We start from the raw sequence: 25,130 nt of genomic DNA on the forward strand, positions 1-25,130 counted from the left end.
TACCTGTGGCACCGGGTCATCTGGAAATCTCTCTGACCCCCTATCCAATATTTCCAAAGGCCGATTCTACACAACTGACTTTCATTGTCCTAGTACAGGTTGGCCGTTGGGCTCCTGACCTGATCTCAACACCTATGAAGACATTGAGTTCAAGTCAGGAGACCCTCGGCTGATCCAGACATGGGGGTTCATTCCTTGACAGAGATAGTCAGATATGTGAAACCAGTCTAATATGTAGAGATTGATTCTTTATTGGTGGTCTGACACTTTTGGGGGATCCTTCAATGTGAGGGAATTGGGAAAAATTTGGCCAAATAGTGAGATACAGGTGTGAGAAGAATAGGAGAAGTTTCATCCTCGGCTGTTGTACCTGAGCTTCAGGATCACCGCAGCCGTTGATGCTTCTTTTTTTCTTCTGGTTCCTTCTTGCAGACACTGAATAATATGTCGATCACATTATGATTGAGTGAAATTATAATGACACGCGGCTGCCGATACCACCATGACTATGGGATTGTCGATGCTACAATTTCTCGTCTTTTGTTCTTCCAGCTCGATGTGATCATAGCAGATCTGGATGGAGGGACCATAAAGATACCTGAATGTATCCACCTCTCACCGCTGCCCGAACCTCTGCTCTGTCAGATGCAGACGGCACTCTCTCTAGTAAGTCCATAAATCTGCTAACGAATATATGTATTCAGGCAGGTGGGCATCATTATCAGATCCCAGCGGTAGGACCCTCCAATATCAGACATATAACCCTTTATATCGCTGTCTATTCAGTGGAGCATTCTTGTATTATTACTGGAAGATAAAGATTCGCAAGATTTATGATTTATTTATTTATTTTTTACAATTTTTGCAAATTTTTTGTGTTAGAATTAAAAGAAATTCTGTAGATTGCTCCTTTTCGCCTCCTTACTAGGTTCTTCATCCAGATCTGGAGGTGGCAGATCACGCCTTCCCGCCGCTGCGCACATCTCTGTCCAACATCAAAATGCTGGTAAGAATCTGGGGTGATTATTTAGAGCGATTTGAGATCTATTAATTTAAGTGTATTTTAGCTTTTAGCCGCCATTCACACTTCTTCCCTCTCCCTCAGGATAAAGAAGTGCGCGCCGTCTTCCTCAGAATGTTTGCTCAAATATTTCAGGGATACCGTTCCTGCCTTCAGCTTATCAGGATACATGCAGAACCGGTCATACACTTCCATAAGGTAACAGCAATAAATCTGGGTATTGTTTACTTCACAGAGCATGAAATGCATCTCATCTTTTATAGTCTAGTCACTTCTGGAGCTGCGTTCACAATAATGCTGATTTCTTTGTGTTATGTCAGACTGGCATTCCCTGCCTTATCGTGTGTAGATCTGATGCTGTTCAGCATCAGTAAGATTCTGTGTAGAGCCGCTCGGATCTGGTCTATTCCTGTGTAGAGCCGCTCGGATCTGGTCTATTCCTGTGTAGAGCCGCTCGGATCTGGTCTATTCCTGTGTAGAGCCGCTCGGATCTGGTCTATTCCTGAGTAGAGCCGCTCGGATCTGGTCTATTCCTGTGTAGAGCCGCTCGGATCTGGTCTATTCCTGTGTAGAGCCGCTCGGATCTGGTCTATTCCTGTGTAGAGCCGCTCGGATCTGGTCTATTCCTGTGTAGAGCCGCTCGGATCTGGTCTATTCCTGTGTAGAGCCGCTCGGATCTGGTCTATTCCTGTGTAGAGCCGCTCGGATCTGGTCTATTCCTGTGTAGAGCCGCTCGGATCTGGTCTATTCCTGTGTAGAGCCGCTCGGATCTGGTCTATTCCTGTGTAGAGCCGCTCGGATCTGGTCTATTCCTGTGTAGAGCCGCTCGGATCTGGTCTATTCCTGTGTAGAGCCGCTCGGATCTGGTCTATTCCTGTGTAGAGCCGCTCGGATCTGGTCTATTTCTGTGTAGAGCCGCTCGGATCTGGTCTATTCCTGAGTAGAGCCGCTCGGATCTGGTCTATTCCTGAGTAGAGCCGCTCGGATCTGGTCTATTCCTGTGTAGAGCCGCTCGGATCTGGTCTATTCCTGTGTAGAGCCGCTCGGATCTGGTCTATTCCTGTGTAGAGCCGCTCGGATCTGGTCTATTCCTGAGTAGAGCCGCTCGGATCTGGTCTATTCCTGAGTAGAGCCGCTCGGATCTGGTCTATTCCTGTGTAGAGCCGCTCGGATCTGGTCTATTCCTGTGTAGAGCCGCTCGGATCTGGTCTATTCCTGTGTAGAGCCGCTCGGATCTGGTCTATTCCTGTGTAGAGCCGCTCGCATCTGGTCTATTCCTGTGTAGAGCCGCTCGGATCTGGTCTATTCCTGTGTAGAGCCGCTCGGATCTGGTCTATTCCTGTGTAGAGCCGCTCGGATCTGGTCTATTCCTGAGTAGAGCCGCTCGGATCTGGTCTATTCCTGAGTAGAGCCGCTCGGATCTGGTCTATTCCTGAGTAGAGCCGCTCGGATCTGGTCTATTCCTGTGTAGAGCCGCTCGGATCTGGTCTATTCCTGAGTAGAGCCGCTCGGATCTGGTCTATTCCTGAGTAGAGCCGCTCGGATCTGGTCTATTCCTGAGTAGAGCCGCTCGGATCTGGTCTATTCCTGTGTAGAGCCGCTCGGATCTGGTCTATTCCTGTGTAGAGCCGCTCGGATCTGGTCTATTCCTGTGTAGAGCCGCTCGGATCTGGTCTATTCCTGTGTAGAGCCGCTCGGATCTGGTCTATTCCTGTGTAGAGCCGCTCGGATCTGGTCTATTCCTGTGTAGAGCCGCTCGGATCTGGTCTATTCCTGTGTAGAGCCGCTCGGATCTGGTCTATTCCTGTGTAGAGCCGCTCGGATCTGGTCTATTCCTGTGTAGAGCCGCTCGCATCTGGTCTATTCCTGTGTAGAGCCGCTCGGATGTGGTCTATTCCTGTGTAGAGCCGCTCGGATGTGGTCTATTCCTGTGTAGAGCCGCTCGGATCTGGTCTATTCCTGTATAGAGCCTCTCGCATCTCTGGTCTATTCCTGTGTAGAGACGCTCGGATCTGGTCTATTCCTGTATAGAGCCGCTCGCATCTCTGATCTATTCCTGTGTAGAGCCGCTCGGATCTGGTCTATTCCTGTGTAGAGCCGCTCGGATCTGGTCTATTCCTGTATAGAGCCGCTCGCATCTCTAGTCTATTCCTGTGTAGAGCCGCTCGGATCTGGTCTATTCCTGTATAGAGCCGCTCGGATCTGGTCTATTCCTGTATAGAGCCGCTCGCATATCTGGTCTATTCCTGTGTAGAGCCGCTCGGATCTGGTCTATTCCTGTATAGAGTCGCTCGCATCTCTGGTCTATTCCTGTGTAGAGCCGCTCGGATCTGGTCTATTCCTGTGTAGAGCCGCTCGGATCTGGTCTATTCCTGTATAGAGCCTCTCTCATCTCTGGTCTATTCCTGTATAGAGCCTCTCTCATCTCTGGTCTATTCCTGTGTAGAGCTGCTCGGATCTGGTCTATTCCTGTGTAGAGCCGCTCGCATCTCTGGTCTATTCTTGTGTAGAGCCGCTTGGATCTCTTGTCTATTACTGTGTGGAGCCGCTCGGATCTCTGTTCTCTATTACTGTGTGGAGCTGTTCGGATCTCTGGTCTCTATTGCTATGTGGAACTGCTCGGATCTCTGGTCTCTATTGCCGTGTGGAGCCTCTCGGATCTCTGGTCTCTATTACTGTGTGGAGCCGCTCAGATCTCTGGTCTCTATTACTGTGTGGAGCCGCTCAGATCTCTGGTCTCTGTGGCTGTGTGGAACTGCTCGGATCTCTGGTCTCTGTGGCTGTGTGGAACTGCTCGGATCTCTGGTCTCTATTACTGTGTAGAACCGCTCGGATCTCTGGTCTCTATTACTGTGTAGAACCGCTCGGATTTCTGGTCTCTATTACTGTGTAGAGCCGCTCGGATCTCTGGTCTCTATTACTGTGTGGAGCCGCTCGGATCTCTGGTCTCTATTACTGTGTGGAGCCGCTCGGATCTCTGGTCTCTTACTGTGTGGAGCCGCTCGGATCTCTGGTCTCTATTACTGTGTAGAACCGCTCGGATTTCTGGTCTCTACTACTGTGTGGAGCCGCTCGGATCTCTGGTCTTTATTGCTGTGTGGAGCTGCTCGGATCTCTGGTCTATTCCTGTGTAGAGCCGCTCGCATCTCTGGTCTATTCTTGTGTAGAGCCGCTTGGATCTCTTGTCTATTACTGTGTGGAGCCGCTCGGATCTCTGTTCTCTATTACTGTGTGGAGCTGCTCGGATCTCTGGTCTCTATTGCTATGTGGAACTGCTCGGATCTCTGGTCTCTATTACTGTGTGGAGCTGCTCGGATCTCTGGTCTCTATTACTGTGTGGAGCCGCTCAGATCTCTGGTCTCTGTGGCTGTGTGGAACTGCTAGGATCTCTGGTCTCTATTACTGTGTAGAACCGCTCGGATCTCTGGTCTCTATTACTGTGTAGAACCGCTCGGATCTCTGGTCTCTATTACTGTGTAGAACCGCTCGGATTTCTGGTCTCTATTACTGTGTAGAGCCGCTCGGATCTCTGGTCTCTATTACTGTGTGGAGCCGCTCGGATCTCTGGTCTCTATTACTGTGTGGAGCCGCTCGGATCTCTGGTCTCTATTACTGTGTGGAGCCGCTCGGATCTCTGGTCTCTATTACTGTGTAGAACCGCTCGGATTTCTGGTCTCTACTACTGTGTGGAGCCGCTCGGATCTCTGGTCTTTATTGCTGTGTGGAGCTGCTCGGATCTCTGGTCTATTCCTGTGTAGAGCCGCTCGCATCTCTGGTCTATTCTTGTGTAGAGCCGCTTGGATCTCTTGTCTATTACTGTGTGGAGCCGCTCGGATCTCTGTTCTCTATTACTGTGTGGAGCTGCTCGGATCTCTGGTCTCTATTGCTGCGTAGAGCCGCTCGGATTTCTGGTCTCTATTACTGTGTGGAGCTGCTCGGATCTCTGGTCTATTCCTGTGTAGAGCCGCTCGCATCTCTGGTCTATTCTTGTGTAGAGCCGCTTGGATCTCTTGTCTATTACTGTGTGGAGCCGCTCGGATCTCTGTTCTCTATTACTGTGTGGAGCTGTTCGGATCTCTGGTCTCTATTGCTATGTGGAACTGCTCGGATCTCTGGTCTCTATTACTGTGTGGAGCTGCTCGGATCTCTGGTCTCTATTACTGTGTGGAGCCGCTCAGATCTCTGGTCTCTGTGGCTGTGTGGAACTGCTCGGATCTCTGGTCTCTATTACTGTGTAGAACCGCTCGGATCTCTGGTCTCTATTACTGTGTAGAACCGCTCGGATCTCTGGTCTCTATTACTGTGTGGAGCTGCTCGGATCTCTGGTCTCTATTACTGTGTGGAGCCGCTCAGATCTCTGGTCTCTGTGGCTGTGTGGAGCTGCTCGGATCTCTGGTCTCTATTACTGTGTAGAACCACTCGGATCTCTGGTCTCTATTACTGTGTAGAACCGCTCGGATCTCTGGTCTCTATTACTGTGTAGAGCCGCTCGGATCTCTGGTCTCTATTACTGTGTGGAGCCGCTCGGATCTCTGGTCTCTATTACTGTGTGGAGCCGCTCGGATCTCTGGTCTCTATTACTGTGTGGAGCCGCTCGGATCTCTGGTCTCTATTACTGTGTGGAGCCGCTCGGATCTCTGGTCTCTATTACTGTGTGGAGCCGCTCGGATCTCTGGTCTCTATTACTGTGTGGAGCCGCTCGGATCTCTGGTCTCTATTACTGTGTGGAGCCGCTCGGATCTCTGGTCTTTATTACTGTGTGGAGCCGCTCGGATCTCTGGTCTTTATTACTGTGCGGAGCCGCTCGGATCTCTGGTCTCTATTACTACGTAGAGCCGCTCGAATCTCTGGTCTCTATTGCTGCGTAGAGCCGCTCGGATTTCTGGTCTCTATTACTGTGTGGAGCCGCTCGGATCTCTGGTCTCTATTACTGTGTGGAACTGCTCGGATCTCTGGTATTTATTACTGTGTAGAGCCGCTCGGATCTCTGGTCTCTATTACTGTGTGGAGCCGCTCGGATCTCTGGTCTCTATTACTACGTAGAGCCGCTCGAATCTCTGGTCTCTATTACTGTGAGGAGCTGTTCGGATCTCTGGTCTCTATTGCTATGTGGAACTGCTCGGATCTCTGGTCTCTATTGCTGTGTGGAGCCTCTCGGATCTCTGGTCTCTATTACTGTGTGGAGCCGCTCAGATCTCTGGTCTCTGTGGCTGTGTGGAGCCGCTCGGATCTCTGGTCTCTATTACTGTGTAGAACCGCTCGGATCTCTGGTCTCTATTACTGTGTAGAACCGCTCGGATCTCTGGTCTCTATTACTGTGTGGAGCTGCTCGGATCTCTGGTCTCTATTACTGTGTAGAACCGCTCTGATCTCTGGTCTCTATTACTGTGTAGAACCGCTCGGATCTCTGGTCTCTATTACTGTGTGGAGCCGCTCAGATCTCTGGTCTCTGTGGCTGTGTGGAGCTGCTCGGATCTCTGGTCTCTATTACTGTGTAGAACCGCTCGGATTTCTGGTCTCTATTACTATGTAGAGCCACTCGGATCTCTGGTCTCTATTACTGTTTGGAGCCGCTCGGATCTCTGGTCTTTATTACTGTGTAGAACCGCGCGGATCTCTGGTCTCTTATTACTGTGTGGAGCTGCTCGGATCTCTGGTCTCTATTACTGTGTGGAGCCGCTCGGATCTCTGGTCTTTATTACTGTGTGGAGCCGCTCTGATCTCTTGTCTCTATTACTGTGGGGAGCCGCTCTGATCTCTTGTCTCTATTACTGTGTGGAGCCGCTCGGATCTCTGGTCTTTATTACTGTGTGGAGCTGCTCGGATCTCTGGTCTTTATTACTGTGTGGAGCCGCTCGGATCTCTGGTCTCTATTACTGTGTGGAGCTGCTCGGATCTCTGGTCTCTATTACTGTGTGGAGCCGCTCGGATCTCTGGTCTTTATTACTGCGTAGAGCCGCTCGGATCTCTGGTTTCTATTACTGTGTGGAGCCGCTCGGATCTCTGGTCTTTATTACTGCGTAGAGCCGCTCGGATCTCTGGTTTCTATTACTGTGTGGAGCCGCTCGGATCTCTGGTCTCTATTACTGTGTGGAGCCGCTCGGATCTCTGGTCTCTATTACTGCGTGGAGCCGCTCGAATCTCTGGTCTCTATTACTGCGTGGAGCCGCTCGGATCTCTGGTCTCTATTACTGCGTGGAGCCGCTCGGATCTCTGGTCTCTATTGCTGCGTGGAGCCGCTCGGATCTCTGGTCTCTATTACTGCGTGGAGCCGCTCGGATCTCTGGTCTCTATTGCTGCGTGGAGCCGCTCGGATCTCTGGTCTTTATTACTGCGTGGAGCCGCTCGGATCTCTGGTCTCTATTACTGTGTGGAGCCGCTCGGATCTCTGGTCTCTATTACTGTGTGGAGCCGCTCGGATCTCTGGTCTCTATTACTGTGTGGAGCTGCTCGGATCTCTGGTCTCTATTACTGTGTGGAGCTGCTCTGATCTCTGGTCTCTATTACTGTGTGTAGTCGCTCGGATCTCTGGTCTCTATTACTGTGTGGAGCTGCTCGGATCTCTGGTCTCTATTACTGTGTGGAGCTGCTCGGATCTCTGGTGTCTATTACTGTGTGGAGCTGCTCGGATCTCTGGTCTCTATTACTGTGTGGAGCTGCTCGGATCTCTAGTCTCTATTACTGTGTGGAGCCGCTCGGATCTCTGGTCTTTATTACTGTGTAGAACCGCGCGGATCTCTGGTCTGTTATTACTGTGGGGAGCTGCTCGGATCTCTGGTCTTTATTACTGTGTAGAACCGCGCGGATCTCTGGTCTCTTATTACTGTGTGGAGCCGCTCGGATCTCTGGTCTCTATTACTGTGTGGAGCCGCTCGGATCTCTGGTCTTTATTACTGTGTGGAGCCGCTCTGATCTCTTGTCTCTATTACTGTGGGGAGCCGCTCTGATCTCTTGTCTCTATTACTGTGTGGAGCCGCTCGGATCTCTGGTCTTTATAACTGTGTGGAGCTGCTCGGATCTCTGGTCTTTATTACTGTGTGGAGCTGCTCGGATCTCTGGTCTCTATTACTGTGTGGAGCTGCTCGGATCTCTGGTCTCTATTACTGTGTGGAGCCGCTCGGATCTCTGGTCTTTATTACTGCGTAGAGCCGCTCGGATCTCTGGTTTCTATTACTGTGTGGAGCCGCTCGGATCTCTGGTCTCTATTACTGTGTGGAGCCGCTCGGATCTCTGGTCTCTATTACTGCGTGGAGCCGCTCGAATCTCTGGTCTCTATTACTGCGTGGAGCCGCTCGGATCTCTGGTCTCTATTACTGCGTGGAGCCGCTCGGATCTCTGGTCTCTATTGCTGCGTGGAGCCGCTCGGATCTCTGGTCTCTATTACTGCGTGGAGCCGCTCGGATCTCTGGTCTCTATTACTGCGTGGAGCCGCTCGGATCTCTGGTCTTTATTACTGCGTGGAGCCGCTCGGATCTCTGGTCTTTATTACTGCGTGGAGCCGCTCGGATCTCTGGTCTCTATTACTGTGTGGAGCCGCTCGGATCTCTGGTCTCTATTACTGTGTGGAGCCGCTCGGATCTCTGGTCTCTATTACTGTGTAGAGCTGCTCGGATCTCTGGTCTCTATTACTGTGTGGAGCTGCTCTGATCTCTGGTCTCTATTACTGTGTGGAGTCGCTCGGATCTCTGGTCTCTATTGCTGTGTGGAGCTGCTCGGATCTCTGGTGTCTATTACTGTGTGGAGCTGCTCGGATCTCTGGTCTCTATTACTGTGTGGAGCTGCTCGGATCTCTGGTGTCTATTACTGTGTGGAGCTGCTCGGATCTCTGGTCTCTGTGGCTGTGTGGAGCCGCTCGGATCTCTGGTCTCTATTACTGTGTGGAGCCGCTCGGATCTCTGGTCTCTATTACTGCGTAGAACCGCTCGGATCTCTGGTCTCTAGAATACAAACCTTAATATAATCTTCTGCAGATATTTTCTTTCCTTTCATCTGTTGTTCCTCCGATAATCCAAAAACAATAAAGTCAAATTAAATTGTAATTTAAAAAAAATGCAGAAAAATAAAATACACAATAAAACCCCGAGAACCTGACACGTTCTGCCAGTGAAGCACATTATCTACAAGCGTCCCCAGTGGAATAATATGGGAGGGAACAGTCGTGTGACTTGGCAAAATAAGGAATCGAATTGCAGTAAAAATGCTAAATAAGCAGTAAAAAATGGTGGCCATCAGAGAGCAGTGAGTACTTGAGTCTATAGGTATTTGATAGCTGCAGGAGCCCTATTTCTGTATGATCCAGGTCCCGTGTCACCCCTGTTTTCTTGACCTGTGATTTCTGTCCCTCTCCGCAGGCGGCTTTTCTGGGGCAGCGCGGATTAATAGAGAACGATTTCCTCACTAAAGTGCTGAACGGGATGGCGTTTGCCGGCTTTGTCTCAGACCGAGGACCTCCGTACCGAACCTGCGATCTGTTCGATGAGGTAAGAGGAGTTCCCCATCACACATGTATGCAGCATTTAAAGGGGAACATTAAAGGGGTTATCTAGGCTTGGGGTAAAAGTCTGCAGTCACTCTATGTGACTGCAGACTTGTGAATCCTCACAACGCGCAGTGCACACTTTGAGGATTCTCCGGCGTCCGGGAGCAGGAGGGTGTATGACTACAAGTATGGGATTTGCATACATGCTGTCACATGCAGACTAGACATGCACGTCCTCGCTCAATGCAAGTGTATTCAGCAAGGCTGGACACGTCTAGTCTGAATGTATCTGTAAGTATGAAAATCGCATTTATTGATGGCAAGCAGAAATTTTGAAAAAAGGTATATTCTAAAGTTGCAGAACCGATGCACTGAAGCCATATTATGGGGGTGGGGTGGGCATTGGTATTTAGGAGCAGGAAGGAAACAATTTCCATAAGCCGCTCTTGTTTTTCTGGGACTATGACAATGGCGCGCTTGGCTTTAGATGTTGTTCTTGGGCCGCTCCGTGCAATTCCTTAATAGAACTGATTTCCATTAGCGTCTTTCATGTTTAATTGTTACTAATTGGTTTCAGAAGATTCTTGCGCCGCCAACTTTGCCGCCATCGCTTCTGAAAGTGTTTCCAAATCGGTCGCTGGGATGTTTTCTGAGCAGATTCTTTTACCTCCTATTAACAGCTGTATGACTTTTGAAATCCGTTTGCCCGGAGCAAATAAAATCTGTGTCTCGCTGCCGCGCTCTGTTTATAGACTAGAAGAAGTAGAGAAGGGAGGTCAATAAACAGATCGGAGCACCGCGGCCGTCCGGAGCACCGCGGCCGTCCAGAGCAGCTCGGTTATCACTTTATGGGGCTAAATATAGGCTGCAAGGAAATTATTAGATTTTAAGTCGTTCTGTTTTTTTTGCTTTAATTGATCTTGAACCAGATCCTATACTCCAATCACGTCCAGAGCTGCATTGATAATTCTGCAGATTAGTTCTGCAGAACTTCACATTATGTGCACAATACACATTCTGTTGTGCTCCATTGTGCAAAATATACTGTCACACACAGCTGTGCAGTACTGCATGGGATTTGGGATCGATTCTCAGTCTGAGTGAAACTTTGGATGTAACTGGAGTATAAGGGTATTTTAAGAAACACTCCAAGTTAGTTTTTTTTTCTTCTGCACCCCCACGTGATTCTGTCACACCATGCACTTGTCTTATATACAGTGCACTTATTTACATGCAGATCGGTTGCCATCTTGATTCCTAGCTGTCATTCTGCATGTTATTCTTCCCTGCTCTATCAATTCCTTGATGCACCACATGGGCAGCTAAGGCCAGTGCCATCTCTGCCTGCTCTGGTACCAGTGTTATCATCCTCTCCTCTATAGTCTCCTAAATAAGCTAATATATTATAGGTATATAGTCTGGAAGGCCGAAGTGATAATCTACATTGTAACTGTATGACAGGATCTGTGCAGTTATCATCATTATCTGTGATAGGAGCTTCTGTGTTCCCCCTGTGTAGAACTTCAGGGGGTACAGTCCATACCATTTAATCATACTGGCAGTTCTGGTGACTGAGATGGTGACCCCCCTGTAGAGAACATAAAGACATATAATTCCCATGGGGTTACAATGAGCTCATGCAACCCAACTAAAGAAAAGGAATCCACAAATTTGCAGATAATAAAAGAACCAAGTAAAGTAATATATATGTTTTACCTTATTTAGTTCCTTTCTATCTGGAAATTAATGGATTCATTCTCGTTGGTTTACTTGACCTCATCGCAACACTCTGGGAATTAAGTAGCTTTACGTTCTCTTCAGGAGCTACAGTTCTCGATCACCCATAAAGTCACCAGAACTGCGAATATGATGAAATTGCATGGACTGTACCCATAAAGTTCTCCACAGGGAGAATACAGAAACTTTTATCACAAATAATGATAATGATTATCCAGCTCCTGTCACACAGTTATAGTACAGAATATCATTTCAACCTCCCGGACTGTACACCTCTAATATATTAGCTTATATAGAAGAATATAGCGGAGGGGATAGTCACATTAGCACCACAGCCGGCAGAGATAGTCCTGGCCCTATCTGCCCATGTGGTGATGTGCTGATGCATCATTGGATTGATATCAGAGCATGGAGGAATAACATGCAGGATGAAAGCTAGGAATCAATATGGAGTCTGAATTATATGGAAATATGAGCACTGTATGCAAGAGTGGAGGGTGCAATTTAAAGATACACTCCTATTGTCTTCTTCTATAAGTACCCTTATACTCCAGTTACATCCAAAGCTGCATTCAGACTGAGAATACATTCCGAATCGCATGCTGTACGTCACAGCTTTGTATGTGACAGTATATTTTGCATATCAGGCCACAACACAAAATGTTTTGTGCAGACACGAAATGTGAAGCTCTGCAGAACTAATAGGAAACCAGCAGAATTAAGAATGCCGCTCTGGATGTGACTGGAGTATCAGACCTGGTTCGAGATAACTTCAAGAAAAATTAGTTATTCCACTTTACATCTAGATTCAACCTGTAAATCTATAGAGTGGGACTAGTGACAGGATAAATGTAAAAATAACGAAAGCTCGCAGTGCTACTTTGATTTTACAGCCTAATTTTTTCTTAGCGGTGGTCACTATTTTACGACTACACAAACACTTGTTAGCTTGGTGCAGTAAGGTCCAGCTGTTATTGTGCCTCGATGTATGACCCGCAATGTGTCGCTCGCATCTCTAAATTCTCCCGTCTCGTGATTTCTGTGCAGTTGGTTTCCTTTGAGGTGGAAAGGATTAAAGACGAAGAAAACTGCAACGCTCAGGAGACGCTAAAGCGAGTGAAGGAGCTAGCGGAGCAACTCTTCAAAAATGTAAGAATCCAATCGTCTTTGCTTTCTATTAATTGTACCCACAAAGTGCCGGTCAGGGGCTGGAAAGATATTATAAGTTCCTCTCTGACAACCCTCTGATTCTTGCAATTTTCACCCCGTGAGACTTGTTTCGATGCACCCAACCGACATCCGCTTTTTTTTGGTTTAGTGCCTTTTTTGGCTTCTGGCCGGATGTGTCAGAGTGCATGTTAATCTCCGCACAATCCAGTCATTACTAATACATCAACATATACAGTGCAGACCACTAACCGAGTGTTTGTTTTACTTCTCAGGAATGTTCTGATCTGTGAGAGCCTAGCTCCCCGCGTCCTTCATACACTGCACTCAGTAATGGATGCTATTCTTAAAGGGACCCTAAGCCATAAATCATCCATTGCCTTTATTGTCTGTGCAGAATTATAATTTCGGATGCTATAAATATAAGAAATGTGACTGGCAGGAACTGCAGAACTTGCTGAGAAATTCATTAGTCACGTCTTATTACAGTCCAAAATCCGACCATCTGATGTGTATGGGGGGCCTCCCAAATTCCTTCTGACAGATGATGTCGTAGGAGAGAAGGATCGGGTAGATGGAATTTTCATCGCCCCTATCCTTTACTTTTCAGGAAAGATAGTCTGGAACCAGTGGCTTTCTCCTCTCCATGTTGAAAACACATCAGCTGAATGTTCACGTGTCATTATTATAGCGACTTAATTTTCTATAAGGCTTAGTTTAAACTGTCAGATTGGGCGGACAAAACCCCTTTTCCGAAAATGCAATAAACCCACATGGCGGTCCTCAGCAGCTGATACCGCTCCTCGGCAGCAGCCGATACCGCTCCTCGGCAGCAGCTGATATTGGTCATGGATGCCTGTGTTAGGAGATTCGGCATCCGCTCTGCTAATGACGTACATGCTTCTATGCCTTTCTGTAGGAAAACCCAAACCCCCACATGGCATTCCAGAAAGTCCCAAGGCCGACAGAGGGATCCCACTTGCGAGTCCACATCCTGCCCTTCCCGAAGATCAACGAGCTCAAAGTCCAGGATGTAATCCAAGAGGGAGTCAATAAAAACCAGAACTCCACATTGGCGGCACGGATGGAGAAAAAGTGCATCGTTCCTGCAGGTTCCCCCGTTGGTGAGTCCTTCCCACTAATTATCAGCTGCATAGATCACTCACCCGGGCTGATATTTTGTTATAGTGTACTAGTGCAGGTAAAATGTGTCATCCTGAAGTGTGTGTCATAGGGGATAAAAGCTATTCTAAGCAGTAGGTTGTGCAGCTTTTCAGCCTCTGGATATAACCTAGGGGTTATCCCCAAAAGATGAAGTGATACCTTAAAATTGGACTCTGAATCCAGGAAACTTTGGGTGGCTTTGCCTTATGTAGAGCGGAGGTGCACATGCTCCACTCATTGTCTATGGGATTGCCGAAGAAAGCAGCGCTCTGCCCCTATGGATCTAACTTCATATTTTTGGAATAACCTCTTAAAAATTGCAAAAAATAGAAGCACAAGAAGTTGCTCTTCATTGTCCGATTGGACATATTTATTCTAAGGACAAGTGATCACTCTACGGCCGGTTTACTTGTGCCGTAAATGTATCCAGGACTGGGTGGCAGCGCTCCGAGCGTCGTCCGTCAGGCCGCTGGCTGTCATTCTCACTCCTCTATGAGACGCTCAGAAGCGGGGAGCTCCTCTGCTCTATGTTGAGGTCTGTGGTTTTGCTCCCAGGAGTCATTAACAGGATTTTCAAACAGGAACCTCGGGAACCATAAAATCCTAACTAAATCCATACAGGGCCTGTAAGTCTACAGCTATTAACCGCTTCGGCACCAGCACATAGGCCCTGACAGTCATCAGAGTACATTATACGGGGTGATGGGATATTTGTTTCTGCCAGGTTGTAGAAAGAGACAAAACTTCACTAATTTTGCAGGAAATTTCTCACTTAGGAGAAGCCACATAGGCGCGTTTCCAGCCACTTGGCATTTCGTGGGCACAGATGTGTATTATTTCTTCCTACCTCTGATCAGTTTGTACTGATTACCTACTTTCACAATGCACCATAATCCCTCCATTTGTGTCCTGCCATGTTGTCCTGCAGCTTTCCTAGACTTCCACGTATGCAGCTCTGACAGCTGGCGAGTGTAATAGGGTTAATGAGAGCCATAAGCATGATGATCCACAGAGCTCACACTTCATTATTGCTCCCTGATTTTCTCTCTTTGCTCAGTTTCCATAGTGGACAAGTCCAGCACCGTGTTCAACAGCGCCCGGAGGTTGGAAGTAGTGCGAAATTGCATCTCGTATATATTCGAGAACAAAATACTGGAAACCGAAAAGGTAATTTTTCTTGCTCACGGTTTTCTATAAAGAGTAGAGAATGCAGAATAGGAGGGATCTGGTCATTGTATTAATATTCTACTTTACTATAGAACCCACATCGTCCTCAGATCATCGTTTTATACTTTATATGTACGATTATGTTACTTAAAGGGAGTGTGTCACCCCCAATGCTCCTAGAGTCCTATAGGGGCCTGATTTGAAGCCCTGACCTTGTGTGTGCATGCTGACATTCAGCAGCCCAGTGAGCGCAGTGTGTCCGTGCATGCGCGCTCTCATCCCTGTCTCTTGTCTGCAGCGGCCCATTGCTGCGCACAGGCACCCGCTGCAGACGATAGGAGGGATGCACGCACACCTGCACTGACACTGTGTGTGCTTGTGTTCGCTGGGTTCCTGCAGCGCTCAGAGTGCGATCGTGCAGGGCTGGGAGTCTAATTCAGGCAGTAAGTGCTCTGGGCAAGTAATCTCTGTCAATCAAGCTACGACAAAGTGCCTAGGATGCTAATTGAGGGGCAGAACAGTTCAATGAGTGTTTGGACACACGAAGGAGCCTTCATTTATATGTGTAATAAGACTGGCTTATGTAAAACTAAATTATTGGAATCTGTACTGTAGGTATGATTTATACCTTATCCCATATAGGACTGTATAAATGGTTCATTTTGAGTTTTGGGGGTGACAACCTCCATTTAAACAGCAAAGTCACTCTGTACATACATTTCTTATCCTGTACTGATCCTGAGTTATATCCTGTATTATACCCCAGAGCTGCACTCACTATTCTGCTGGTGCAGTCACTGTGTACATACATTACCTTACTGATCCTGTACTGCTCCTGAGTTACATCCTGTATTATACTCCAGAGCTGCACTCACTATTCTGCTGGTGCAGTCACTGTGTACATACATTACATTACTGATCCTGAGTTACATCCTGTATTATACTCCAGAGCTGCACTCACTATTCTGCTGGTGCAGTCACTGTGTACATACATTACTGATCCTGTAATGATCCTGAGTTAAATCCTGTATTATCCTCCAGAGCTGCACTCACTATTCTGCTGGTGCAGTCACTGTGTACATACATTGCATTACTTATCCTGTATTATACCCCAGAGCTGCACTCACTATTCTGCTGGTGCAGTCACTGTGTACATACATTACCTTACTGATCCTGTACTGCTCCTGAGTTACATCCTGTATTATACTCCAGAGCTGCACTCACTATTCTGCTGGTGGAGTCACTGTGTACATACATTACATTACTGATCCTGAGTTACATCCTGTATTATACTCCAGAGCTGCACTCACTATTCTGCTGGTGCAGTCACTGTGTACATACATTACATTACTGATCCTGAGTTACATCCTGTATTATACCCCAGAGCTGCACTCACTATTCTGCTGGTGCAGTCACTGTGTACATACATTACCTTACTGATCCTGTACTGCTCCTGAGTTACATCCTGTATTATACTCCAGAGCTGCACTCACTATTCTGCTGGTGGAGTCACTGTGTACATACATTACATTACTGATCCTGAGTTACATCCTGTATTATACTCCAGAGCTGCACTCACTATTCTGCTGGTGCAGTCACTGTGTACATACATTACTGATCCTGTAATGATCCTGAGTTAAATCCTGTATTATCCTCCAGAGCTGCACTCACTATTCTGCTGGTGCAGTCACTGTGTACATACATTGCATTACTTATCCTGTATTATACCCCAGAGCTGCACTCACTATTCTGCTGGTGCAGTCACTGTGTACATACATTACCTTACTGATCCTGTACTGCTCCTGAGTTACATCCTGTATTATACTCCAGAGCTGCACTCACTATTCTGCTGGTGGAGTCACTGTGTACATACATTACATTACTGATCCTGAGTTACATCCTGTATTATACTCCAGAGCTGCACTCACTATTCTGCTGGTGCAGTCACTGTGTACATACATTACTGATCCTGTAATGATCCTGAGTTAAATCCTGTATTATCCTCCAGAGCTGCACTCACTATTCTGCTGGTGCAGTCACTGTGTACATACATTGCATTACTTATCCTGTATTATACCCCAGAGCTGCACTCACTATTCTGCTGGTGCAGTCACTGTGTACATACATTACCTTACTGATCCTGTACTGCTCCTGAGTTACATCCTGTATTATACTCCAGAGCTGCACTCACTATTCTGCTGGTGGAGTCACTGTGTACATACATTACATTACTGATCCTGAGTTACATCCTGTATTATACTCCAGAGCTGCACTCACTATTCTGCTGGTGCAGTCACTGTGTACATACATTACTGATCCTGTAATGATCCTGAGTTAAATCCTGTATTATCCTCCAGAGCTGCACTCACTATTCTGCTGGTGCAGTCACTGTGTACATACATTGCATTACTTATCCTGTATTATACTCCAGAGCTGCACTCACTATTCTGCTGGTGGAGTCACTGTGTACATACATTACATTACTGATCCTGAGTTACATCCTGTATTATACTCCAGAGCTGCACTCACTATTCTGCTGGTGCAGTCACTGTGTACATACATTACATTACTGATCCTGAGTTACATCCTGTATTATACCCCAGAGCTGCACTCACTATTCTGCTGGTGCAGTCACTGTGTACATACATTACCTTACTGATCCTGTACTGCTCCTGAGTTACATCCTGTATTATACTCCAGAGCTGCACTCACTATTCTGCTGGTGCAGTCACTGTGTACATACATTACTGATCCTGTAATGATCCTGAGTTAAATCCTGTATTATCCTCCAGAGCTGCACTCTATTCTGCTGGTGCAGTCACTGTGTACATACATTGCATTACTTATCCTGTATTATACTCCAGAGCTGCACTCACTATTCTGCTGGTGCAGTACTGTCTTGTTGTCACCCTGCTTTTTGGGCTGATGATTAGTAATGTTCCTCGTGCTGGGAGCAGGGGACGTATCATACATAATTCGGAGGATTTGCCGTTCCGGAGTCCGGTGGAGCTGGGTGACGTCCTGTGTGGGGCTGAGGATGTGTGGTAGTCACATCTCTCGCTCTGCGCAGTGTCAGTGACACCTTCCTCAGCCTGAGCGTTTCTAGTGAGGTTTTTTCATAATAGCACATTAAAGGAGTCTGCGGTGAGTATCTGCCCGCGGCGGGCGTCTGTCCAGCCCGGCGATTGATGTTCTGCGCTTGTGTAATGTCGGCCGCTCCTCTGCGATATTCCGGGAATGTGTCATTTCTGAGATCTGCTGCCAACTGTCTCATATCTCCTCTGTCACTTCCTACAATAGACATCAAAAATCCGACATCACAAACTTGTTTTCAAGACGACCGCCATCTATTTTGTTTATCGGAAACTATGTGACTGTATAGTCTGTGTCCGAGGACGGCAAACTCTGGCTGCTTGGTGGGTGAGGTATCACTACAACTCCCAGCATTCCTTGCCTGTTTTGGAGTTTGATACTCCAAGATTAATGGGATTTGGCAGCAGAACTTATAGGGCCCCTCCACTTTGATGTCTATAATGTCTTATACGCTAGTGCAGACCTGAGTAAAGTGCGGACCAAGAGAGCCCTCGGGTCCGAACATTGGCCGATGGGCCGCACACTGCCCTCTCTCGCCTGCCGTCCATCCGCCGCTCGCTGACACCTCTCTCCGCATCCTCTCGATGCAGACAGCAGTGATTACATTGGTGGAGGACGGGGCCGCCAGCGCCATCTTCCACCAGTCAGCGTGTGAAACTGTAGACACGATGACGTCATTTCATCGCACTGCTGCTGAGTCTCCGTGCACAGGAGACAGGAGCGCAGCGCTGAGGGAATGGGAGCGAGGTGAGTATGTGGTGTTTTTTTGTTGTTTTTTTACATGTGTATGGGATAATTGCATGTATATTAGGGGGCTGTGTGGGGCTTATGCTATGTATAGGGGGCTGTGTGGGGCTCATACTGTATATGAGTCTATGTGGAGCTCATGCTATGTATAGGGGGCTGTATGGGGCTCATATTTTATATAAGGGAGCTCATGCTGTATATATGGAGACTGTGGGGCTCACACTGTATATATGGAGGCTATGTGGTGCTCATACTGTATGTAAGAGGCTATGTGGGGCTCATACTGTATGTAAGAGGCTATGTGGGGCTCATACTGTATGTAAGAGGCTATGTGGGGCTCATACTGTATGTAAGAGGCTATGTGGGGCTCATATGTATGTAAGAGGCTATGTGGGGCTCATACTGTATGTAAGAGGCTATGTGGGGCTCATACTGTATGTAAGAGGCTATGTGGGGCTCATACTGTATGTAAGAGGCTATGTGGGGCTCATACTGTATGTAAGAGGCTATGTGGGGCTCATACTGTATGTAAGAGGCTATGTGGGGCTCATACTGTATGTAAGAGGCTATGTGGGGCTCATACTGTATGTAAGAGGCTATGTGGGGCTCATACTGTATGTAAGAGGCTATGTGGGGCTCATACTGTATGTAAGAGGCTATGTGGGGCTCATACTGTATGTAAGAGGCTATGTGGGGCTCATACTGTATGTAAGAGGCTATGTGGGGCTCATACTGTATGTAAGAGGCTATGTGGGGCTCATACTGTATGTAAGAGGCTAATTGGGGCTCATACTGTATGTAAGAGGCTAATTGGGGCTCATACTGTATGTAAGAGGCTATGTGGGGCTCATACTGTGTGTAAGAGGCTATGTGGGGCTCATACTGTATGTAAGAGGCTATGTGGGGCTCATACTGTATGTAAGAGGCTAATTGGGGCTCATACTATATGTAAGAGGCTATGTGGGGCTCATACTGTATGTAAGAGGCTATGTGGGGCTCATACTGTATGTAAGAGGCTATGTGGGGCTCATACTGTATGTAAGAGGCTATGTGGGGCTCATACTGTATGTAAGAGGCTATGTGGGGCTCATACTGTAAGAGGCTATGTGGGGCTCATACTGTATGTAAGAGGCTATGTGGGGCTCATACTGTATGTAAGAGGCTATGTGGGGCTCATACTGTATGTAAGAGGCTATGTGGGGCTCATACTGTATGTAAGAGGCTATGTGGGGCTCATACTGTACAGGGGGGCTACGTGGGGCTCATACTGTACAGAGGGAGCTATATGGGCCTTGTGCTGTGTATAGGGGGTTACGTGGGGCACATGCTGTACATGGGAGGCTATGTGAGGGCTCATACTATATATAGGAGGCTATGTGGGGGCTCTTACGGTATATTGAAGGTTGTGTTTGAGTTCTTAATGTATATATGGGGCTGTGTGTGGGCTCATACGGTATATAGAGGGTTGTGTGCAGGCCCATACAGTATATCGGGGGCTATGTACTGGCTCATTCGGTATATAGTGGGCTGTGTGCGGGCTCATACAGTATATTGGGGGCTGTGTGTGGGCGATTACGGTATATCGGGGGTTGTGTGCAGGCTCATACAGTATATCGAGGGCTGTGTACGGGCTCATACGGTATATAATGGGTTGTGTGCGGGTTCATACGGTATATCGGGGGCTGTGTGCAGGCTCATACGGTATATTGGAGGTTGTAATTGGGTTTATAATGTGTATAGGGGGCTGTGTGTGGGCTCATACGGTATATAGGGGGGCTGTGTGCAAGCTCATACTGTATATTGGGGCTGTGTGCGGGCTCATACGGTATATTGGAGGTTGTGTTTGGGTTCTTAATGTATATAGGGGGCTGTGTGTGGGCTCTTACTGTATATAGTGGGCTGTGTGCGGGCTCATACGGTATATAGTGGGCGCTGTGTGGGCTCATACGGTATATTGGGGCTGTGTGCGGGCTCATGCGGTATATTGGAGGTTGTGTTTGGATTCTTAATGTATTAGGGGGATGTGTGTGGGCTCATCCGGTATATAAGGGGCTGTGTGGGCTCATACGATATAGATAGTGGGCTTTGTGCGGGCTCATGCGGTATATAGTGGGCTGTGTGCGGGCTCATGCGGTATATAGTGGGCTGTGTGCGGGCTCATACGGTATATAGTGGGCTGTGTGTGGGCTCATACGGTATATTGGGGCTGTGTGCGGGCTCATACGCTATATTGGAGGTTGTGTTTGGGTTCTTAATGTATTAGGGGGATGTGTGTGGGCTCATACTGTATATAATAGGCTGTGTGCCGGCTCATACGGCATATAGTGGGCTCATACGGTATATCGGGGCTGGGTGCGGGGCATGCAGTATATCGGGGCTGGGTGCGGGCTCATACGTTATGTAATGGGGCTGGGTGCGGGCTCATACGTTATGTAATGGGGCTGGGTGCGGGCTCATACGGTATGTAATGGGGCTGTGTGCGAGCTCATACGGTATATATGGGGCTGAGTGTGGGCTCATATGGTATATAGGGGGCTGTGTGCTAGCTCATACGGTATATAGGGGGCTATGTGCTGGCTCATGCGGTATATAGGGCGCTGTGTGTGGGCTCATACAGTATATAGGGGGCTGTGTGGTGGCTCATAAGGTATATAGAGGGCTGTGTGCTGGCTCATAGGGGGCTGTGTGCTGGCTCATACGGTATAGTGGGCTGTGTGCTGGCTCATTCGGTATATAGGGGGCTCTGCGGACTCATACGGTATATAGAGGGCTGTGCGCGAGCTCATACGGTATATAGGGGGCTATGTGCGAGCTCATACAATATATAGGGGGCTATGTGCGGGCTCATACAGTATATATTGGGCTATGTGCGGGCTCATACAGCATATGGGGGGATGTATTCATACTTAATTCTGCTCAATATTAAGTTATTCAATTAATATTAATATAAAATAATAATTAATATGTTAATATTGAGCAGAATTAATTTCAGCCTATTGGTTTGGCCTCCACAACAGTCATGGTCTCTCATGTGGCTCCTCTAGAAAATAAATTCCCACCCCTGCTCTAGTCACTTCCCAAGCTGCATTTACAACTGTGCTGCTTGCCCTTGTGGGGGGTAAAAAAACATGTATGTTCTACACTTTATTATTAGATCTTTTACCTATAAGCCCGGAACGACTCTGCGAGATTCTGCAATGCATTACACTTTATTAACAGGAAGTCAGCTGAATTGAATTCTGAATGCAGCTCTGGATGTGATTGCAGCATAACACACAATTAAAATAAACGTCAGGGCAAGGAATGGAATCGTTTTGCAAACTTGCTCAATCCAGGTAGTTAGATGGAGATGCCCTTTAAATACAGCCATAAATCGACCCCCGATCAGGTACTTGGTTTACTATTGTGGACTTTCTTTCCTACGTGTAAACTTTTGCCTTCTGTTATCAGCCGCTGTACCGGAGGTTCAGGGCTCAGGATTTGCAGATATTTGCCCGCTTCCTCTCGTCTTCTCTCGCCATTTCTCGCCAGGACATATTTTCTTGCAGTAATGAAGTGTTATTCACAAGTAACAACCCCCTTGTCTTCCCCAGACGCTGCCCGCCGCTCTCCGTGCACTGAAGGGGAAGGCTGCAAGACAGTGTCTGACGGAGGAGCTCGGCCACCACGTGAAGGAGAACAGGACCATCCTCAACCATCAGCAGTTCGACTACATAGTGCGAATGATGAACTGCGCTCTGCAGGTAACGGCGACGCAATGTCCTGGCCCCCGTCCCGCTGTGCGCTGCTTCGTCACCAAGGATCTCATACTGGCAATCATTATACAATGTGAACCTGCACACAGTGGTAAAAAGCTCTAGTCACATCCAAAGCTGCATTAAAGGGGTTTTTCCAAAATCGCACCGTTCTATGCAGAGCAGAGTCCAGTCTGGAATGGAGTGGCGGTGCCCGTGCTTGACCTACGATCCTTCAGTGTGTATGGGGCGACCGGGGAAAGCAGAGTGCAGCACCCCACTGTTTTCGGCAATCCCATAGAGCGGATATCGAGCGTGCACACCTCCACTCCATTCAGTTCTCGGGATTCCTGGGATCCCTAGCAATCAGCAAGTTATCCCCTGTCCTATGGATAAAAGAAAACTTATGATTTTGGGAAAAGCCCTTTAATAATAGAAGGTGTATTATCTGTACAGAACGTGGTCTGATAAGCCGAGTGCTCTTGCACGGTGGACCTGGGAGAGCTGTTGGTCTGATGCCTCTTTCTAATTTATGGGGGTTCCTTTATACCGGTAGAGCCATGTGACAGAAGGGACAAAACTGTGCCTAAGGGTATGTGCCCACGTAGCGTTTTACAAGCGTATATGCTGCGGAATTTCCGCAGCATAAACGCTTGGTAATCCGCCCCCCCATGGTCCCCAATGACAAGCCGCAATGTCAATGCCCATGCTGCGGATTTTTCCGCAGCATTTATGCTGTGCTCAAAAATCCGCAGCATATCCATTAATTTTGCGGACACGCAGCGTAATCGCCGCCATTGACTTGCATTGAAATGCTTAATATCCGTGTCAGTACATTTGTACACACGGATATTATGCATTTCTATGTGCGTATGGTACCCAAGTCTGGAGGAGAGGAGACTCTCATCCAGACCCGGGTACCATAGAAACTGTAAAAAAAAGAATTTAAAATAAAAAATAAAGTTTATACTCACCTTCTGTTGTCCTCCCGGTGTTTTGTCTGCGCCTTCCGGTGTCTTGCATTGCTCGCGCTGTTGTGAAGGACCTGCCATGATGTCACTGAGTCATGTGACCCATCACATTGCTCAATGACGTCACCGCAGGTCCTTCACACCACCGCGAGCAATGCAAGACACCGGAAGGCGCAGACAAAACACCGGGAGGACAACAGAAGGTGAGTATAAACTTTATTTTTTTATTTTTTACCATTTTTATTCTTTTTTTTTAACTAACTTGGTCACACTACTATAAATCCATGCCGGTTGCATGGATTTATATAGTGTGAACAAGTTGTCAAGCACTTTTATAAGTAATGCTAAAATCGCTTGGAAAAGCGCTTGATAACCCGCATGCAGAAATGCATGCAAAAACGCTTGACAAACGCTTCTACCTGGCGGCAAAAACGCATGTAAAATCCGCATGCATTTTTCCTGCCAGGGAGAAGTGGAAAAAATATGCAGCATTTCTGCATCGTGGGCACATAGCCTAAGGCTATGTTCACACGTTGCTTTTTTGCTGCTTTTTTTCTGCATGCTCTTTCAACAGTAAAAAAAAAAAAAGCTGCTTACAAAAAAAGCTGATTTTTCTGCATTTTTTGGTGCAGAATATATCTGTCATTTGTCTACAGTACATGTTTAATGAGGTTTAGTTTTATTCACCAATAACGCATGGCTGCATTTTTTGGCAGAGATTTTTCACTTCCTCATCGCTTTCTATGGTGAAAAAAAAACGCTGAAAGAATTGACATGCTGCAGTTTTCCAATTTAGTCTGGAAAAAGCTGCGTGTGCACGAGGTTTCTGAAATCTGATAACTTTTCCTGGTACTGTAAAAAGCAGCTTTTAATTTGCATTAAAAAAATGCAGCAAAAAAGCAACGTGTGAACGTAGTCTAACAGTGCATGTGCCTCTCCGGGTCTGTGGAAAGCTGAGTGGCTTCCGCCTATAGATCCAGGAATGACGCAGCTGCCGCCGGGGTGATAGATGGGTTTCTGGGGAGGATTGTGCAGCAATTTGCCCGTCTGTTCCCTTATCTGCCCCTTATACCCTTTAGGTAGCTGTTGGCCAATCTATGGTTGGGCCGGTCACTATCCTTCTCGCCTCTCCCATACACTTGGTCCAAAATCAAACATGACGGATCCTTAACTCCCCCCGACATCATCTATCGGGACCCCCAGGCATAAAAGACTGTCTGGCGAAGTTCTCAGTATGGGCGAACCTGTGAATATGGGCTTGCTCTGCTGCCATCAGTCTTCTGTGCATGGGGGGCCTTTAATTACTCTTCGATTTATGGCTGTTTATTAACCCCCGTCCAGGGCCACATGGGGGGAGGGGGTTGGCTTTTCATGCCGCACATTTTTATCCTGCGCTGGGAACGTTACTGGTGATGTTTCCCATCTGTAATATGTGTTTACTTGGAGAGAGGACATGGCCGTCGCTGCAGAGATAAGCGGCAATCTGATCCTCTGATCTGTCTCTATTAGGATTATCCCCCCCACCCCTCCCAGGAGGAAGATATCCCCTCCATAAAAGCAACCACAAATTGAAATAAAACGCTATCATCATTTTATAGCGATAAACAGTGAATAACTCTGCAAATACGAATGCCTTATCCTCCAGTCACATCCAGAGCTGCATTTATAGTTCTGCCGACTGCTGCTTGGTATCTGGTAAACGTTAATCTTCACTAATTAATTGCGACAAAACCATCAGCAGGATCGGTATCTTTGCACTGATACATTTTACCTGCACTGATACATTGTAGCAAACATCCAGTACCCTTTAGTTGTGTTGTTCTCGCTGAGCCCCTCGCCATCAACTCCCA

The 25,130-nt window shown here is 47.5% G+C and overlaps 1 protein-coding gene across 1 annotated transcript in view; it reads left to right on the plus strand.

The window, feature by feature from the left end:
* SBF2 (SET binding factor 2) overlaps positions 1–25,130 on the plus strand; it is a 273,321-nt gene that overhangs the window by 128,915 nt on the left and 119,276 nt on the right. The window contains exons 9-16 of the mRNA XM_073657906.1: positions 553–666; positions 929–1,006; positions 1,106–1,219; positions 9,373–9,501; positions 12,285–12,386; positions 13,324–13,528; positions 14,626–14,735; positions 22,169–22,318. Of these exons, the coding sequence (XP_073514007.1) occupies positions 553–666; positions 929–1,006; positions 1,106–1,219; positions 9,373–9,501; positions 12,285–12,386; positions 13,324–13,528; positions 14,626–14,735; positions 22,169–22,318 (1,002 nt within the window). The remainder of the gene's footprint in view (positions 1–552; positions 667–928; positions 1,007–1,105; positions 1,220–9,372; positions 9,502–12,284; positions 12,387–13,323; positions 13,529–14,625; positions 14,736–22,168; positions 22,319–25,130) is intronic.

Source organism: Phyllobates terribilis, unplaced genomic scaffold, assembly GCF_046119375.1.
Source record: "Phyllobates terribilis strain yellow unplaced genomic scaffold, ASM4611937v1 Scaffold_13__5_contigs__length_258822181, whole genome shotgun sequence".
Taxonomy (NCBI): domain Eukaryota; kingdom Metazoa; phylum Chordata; class Amphibia; order Anura; family Dendrobatidae; genus Phyllobates; species Phyllobates terribilis.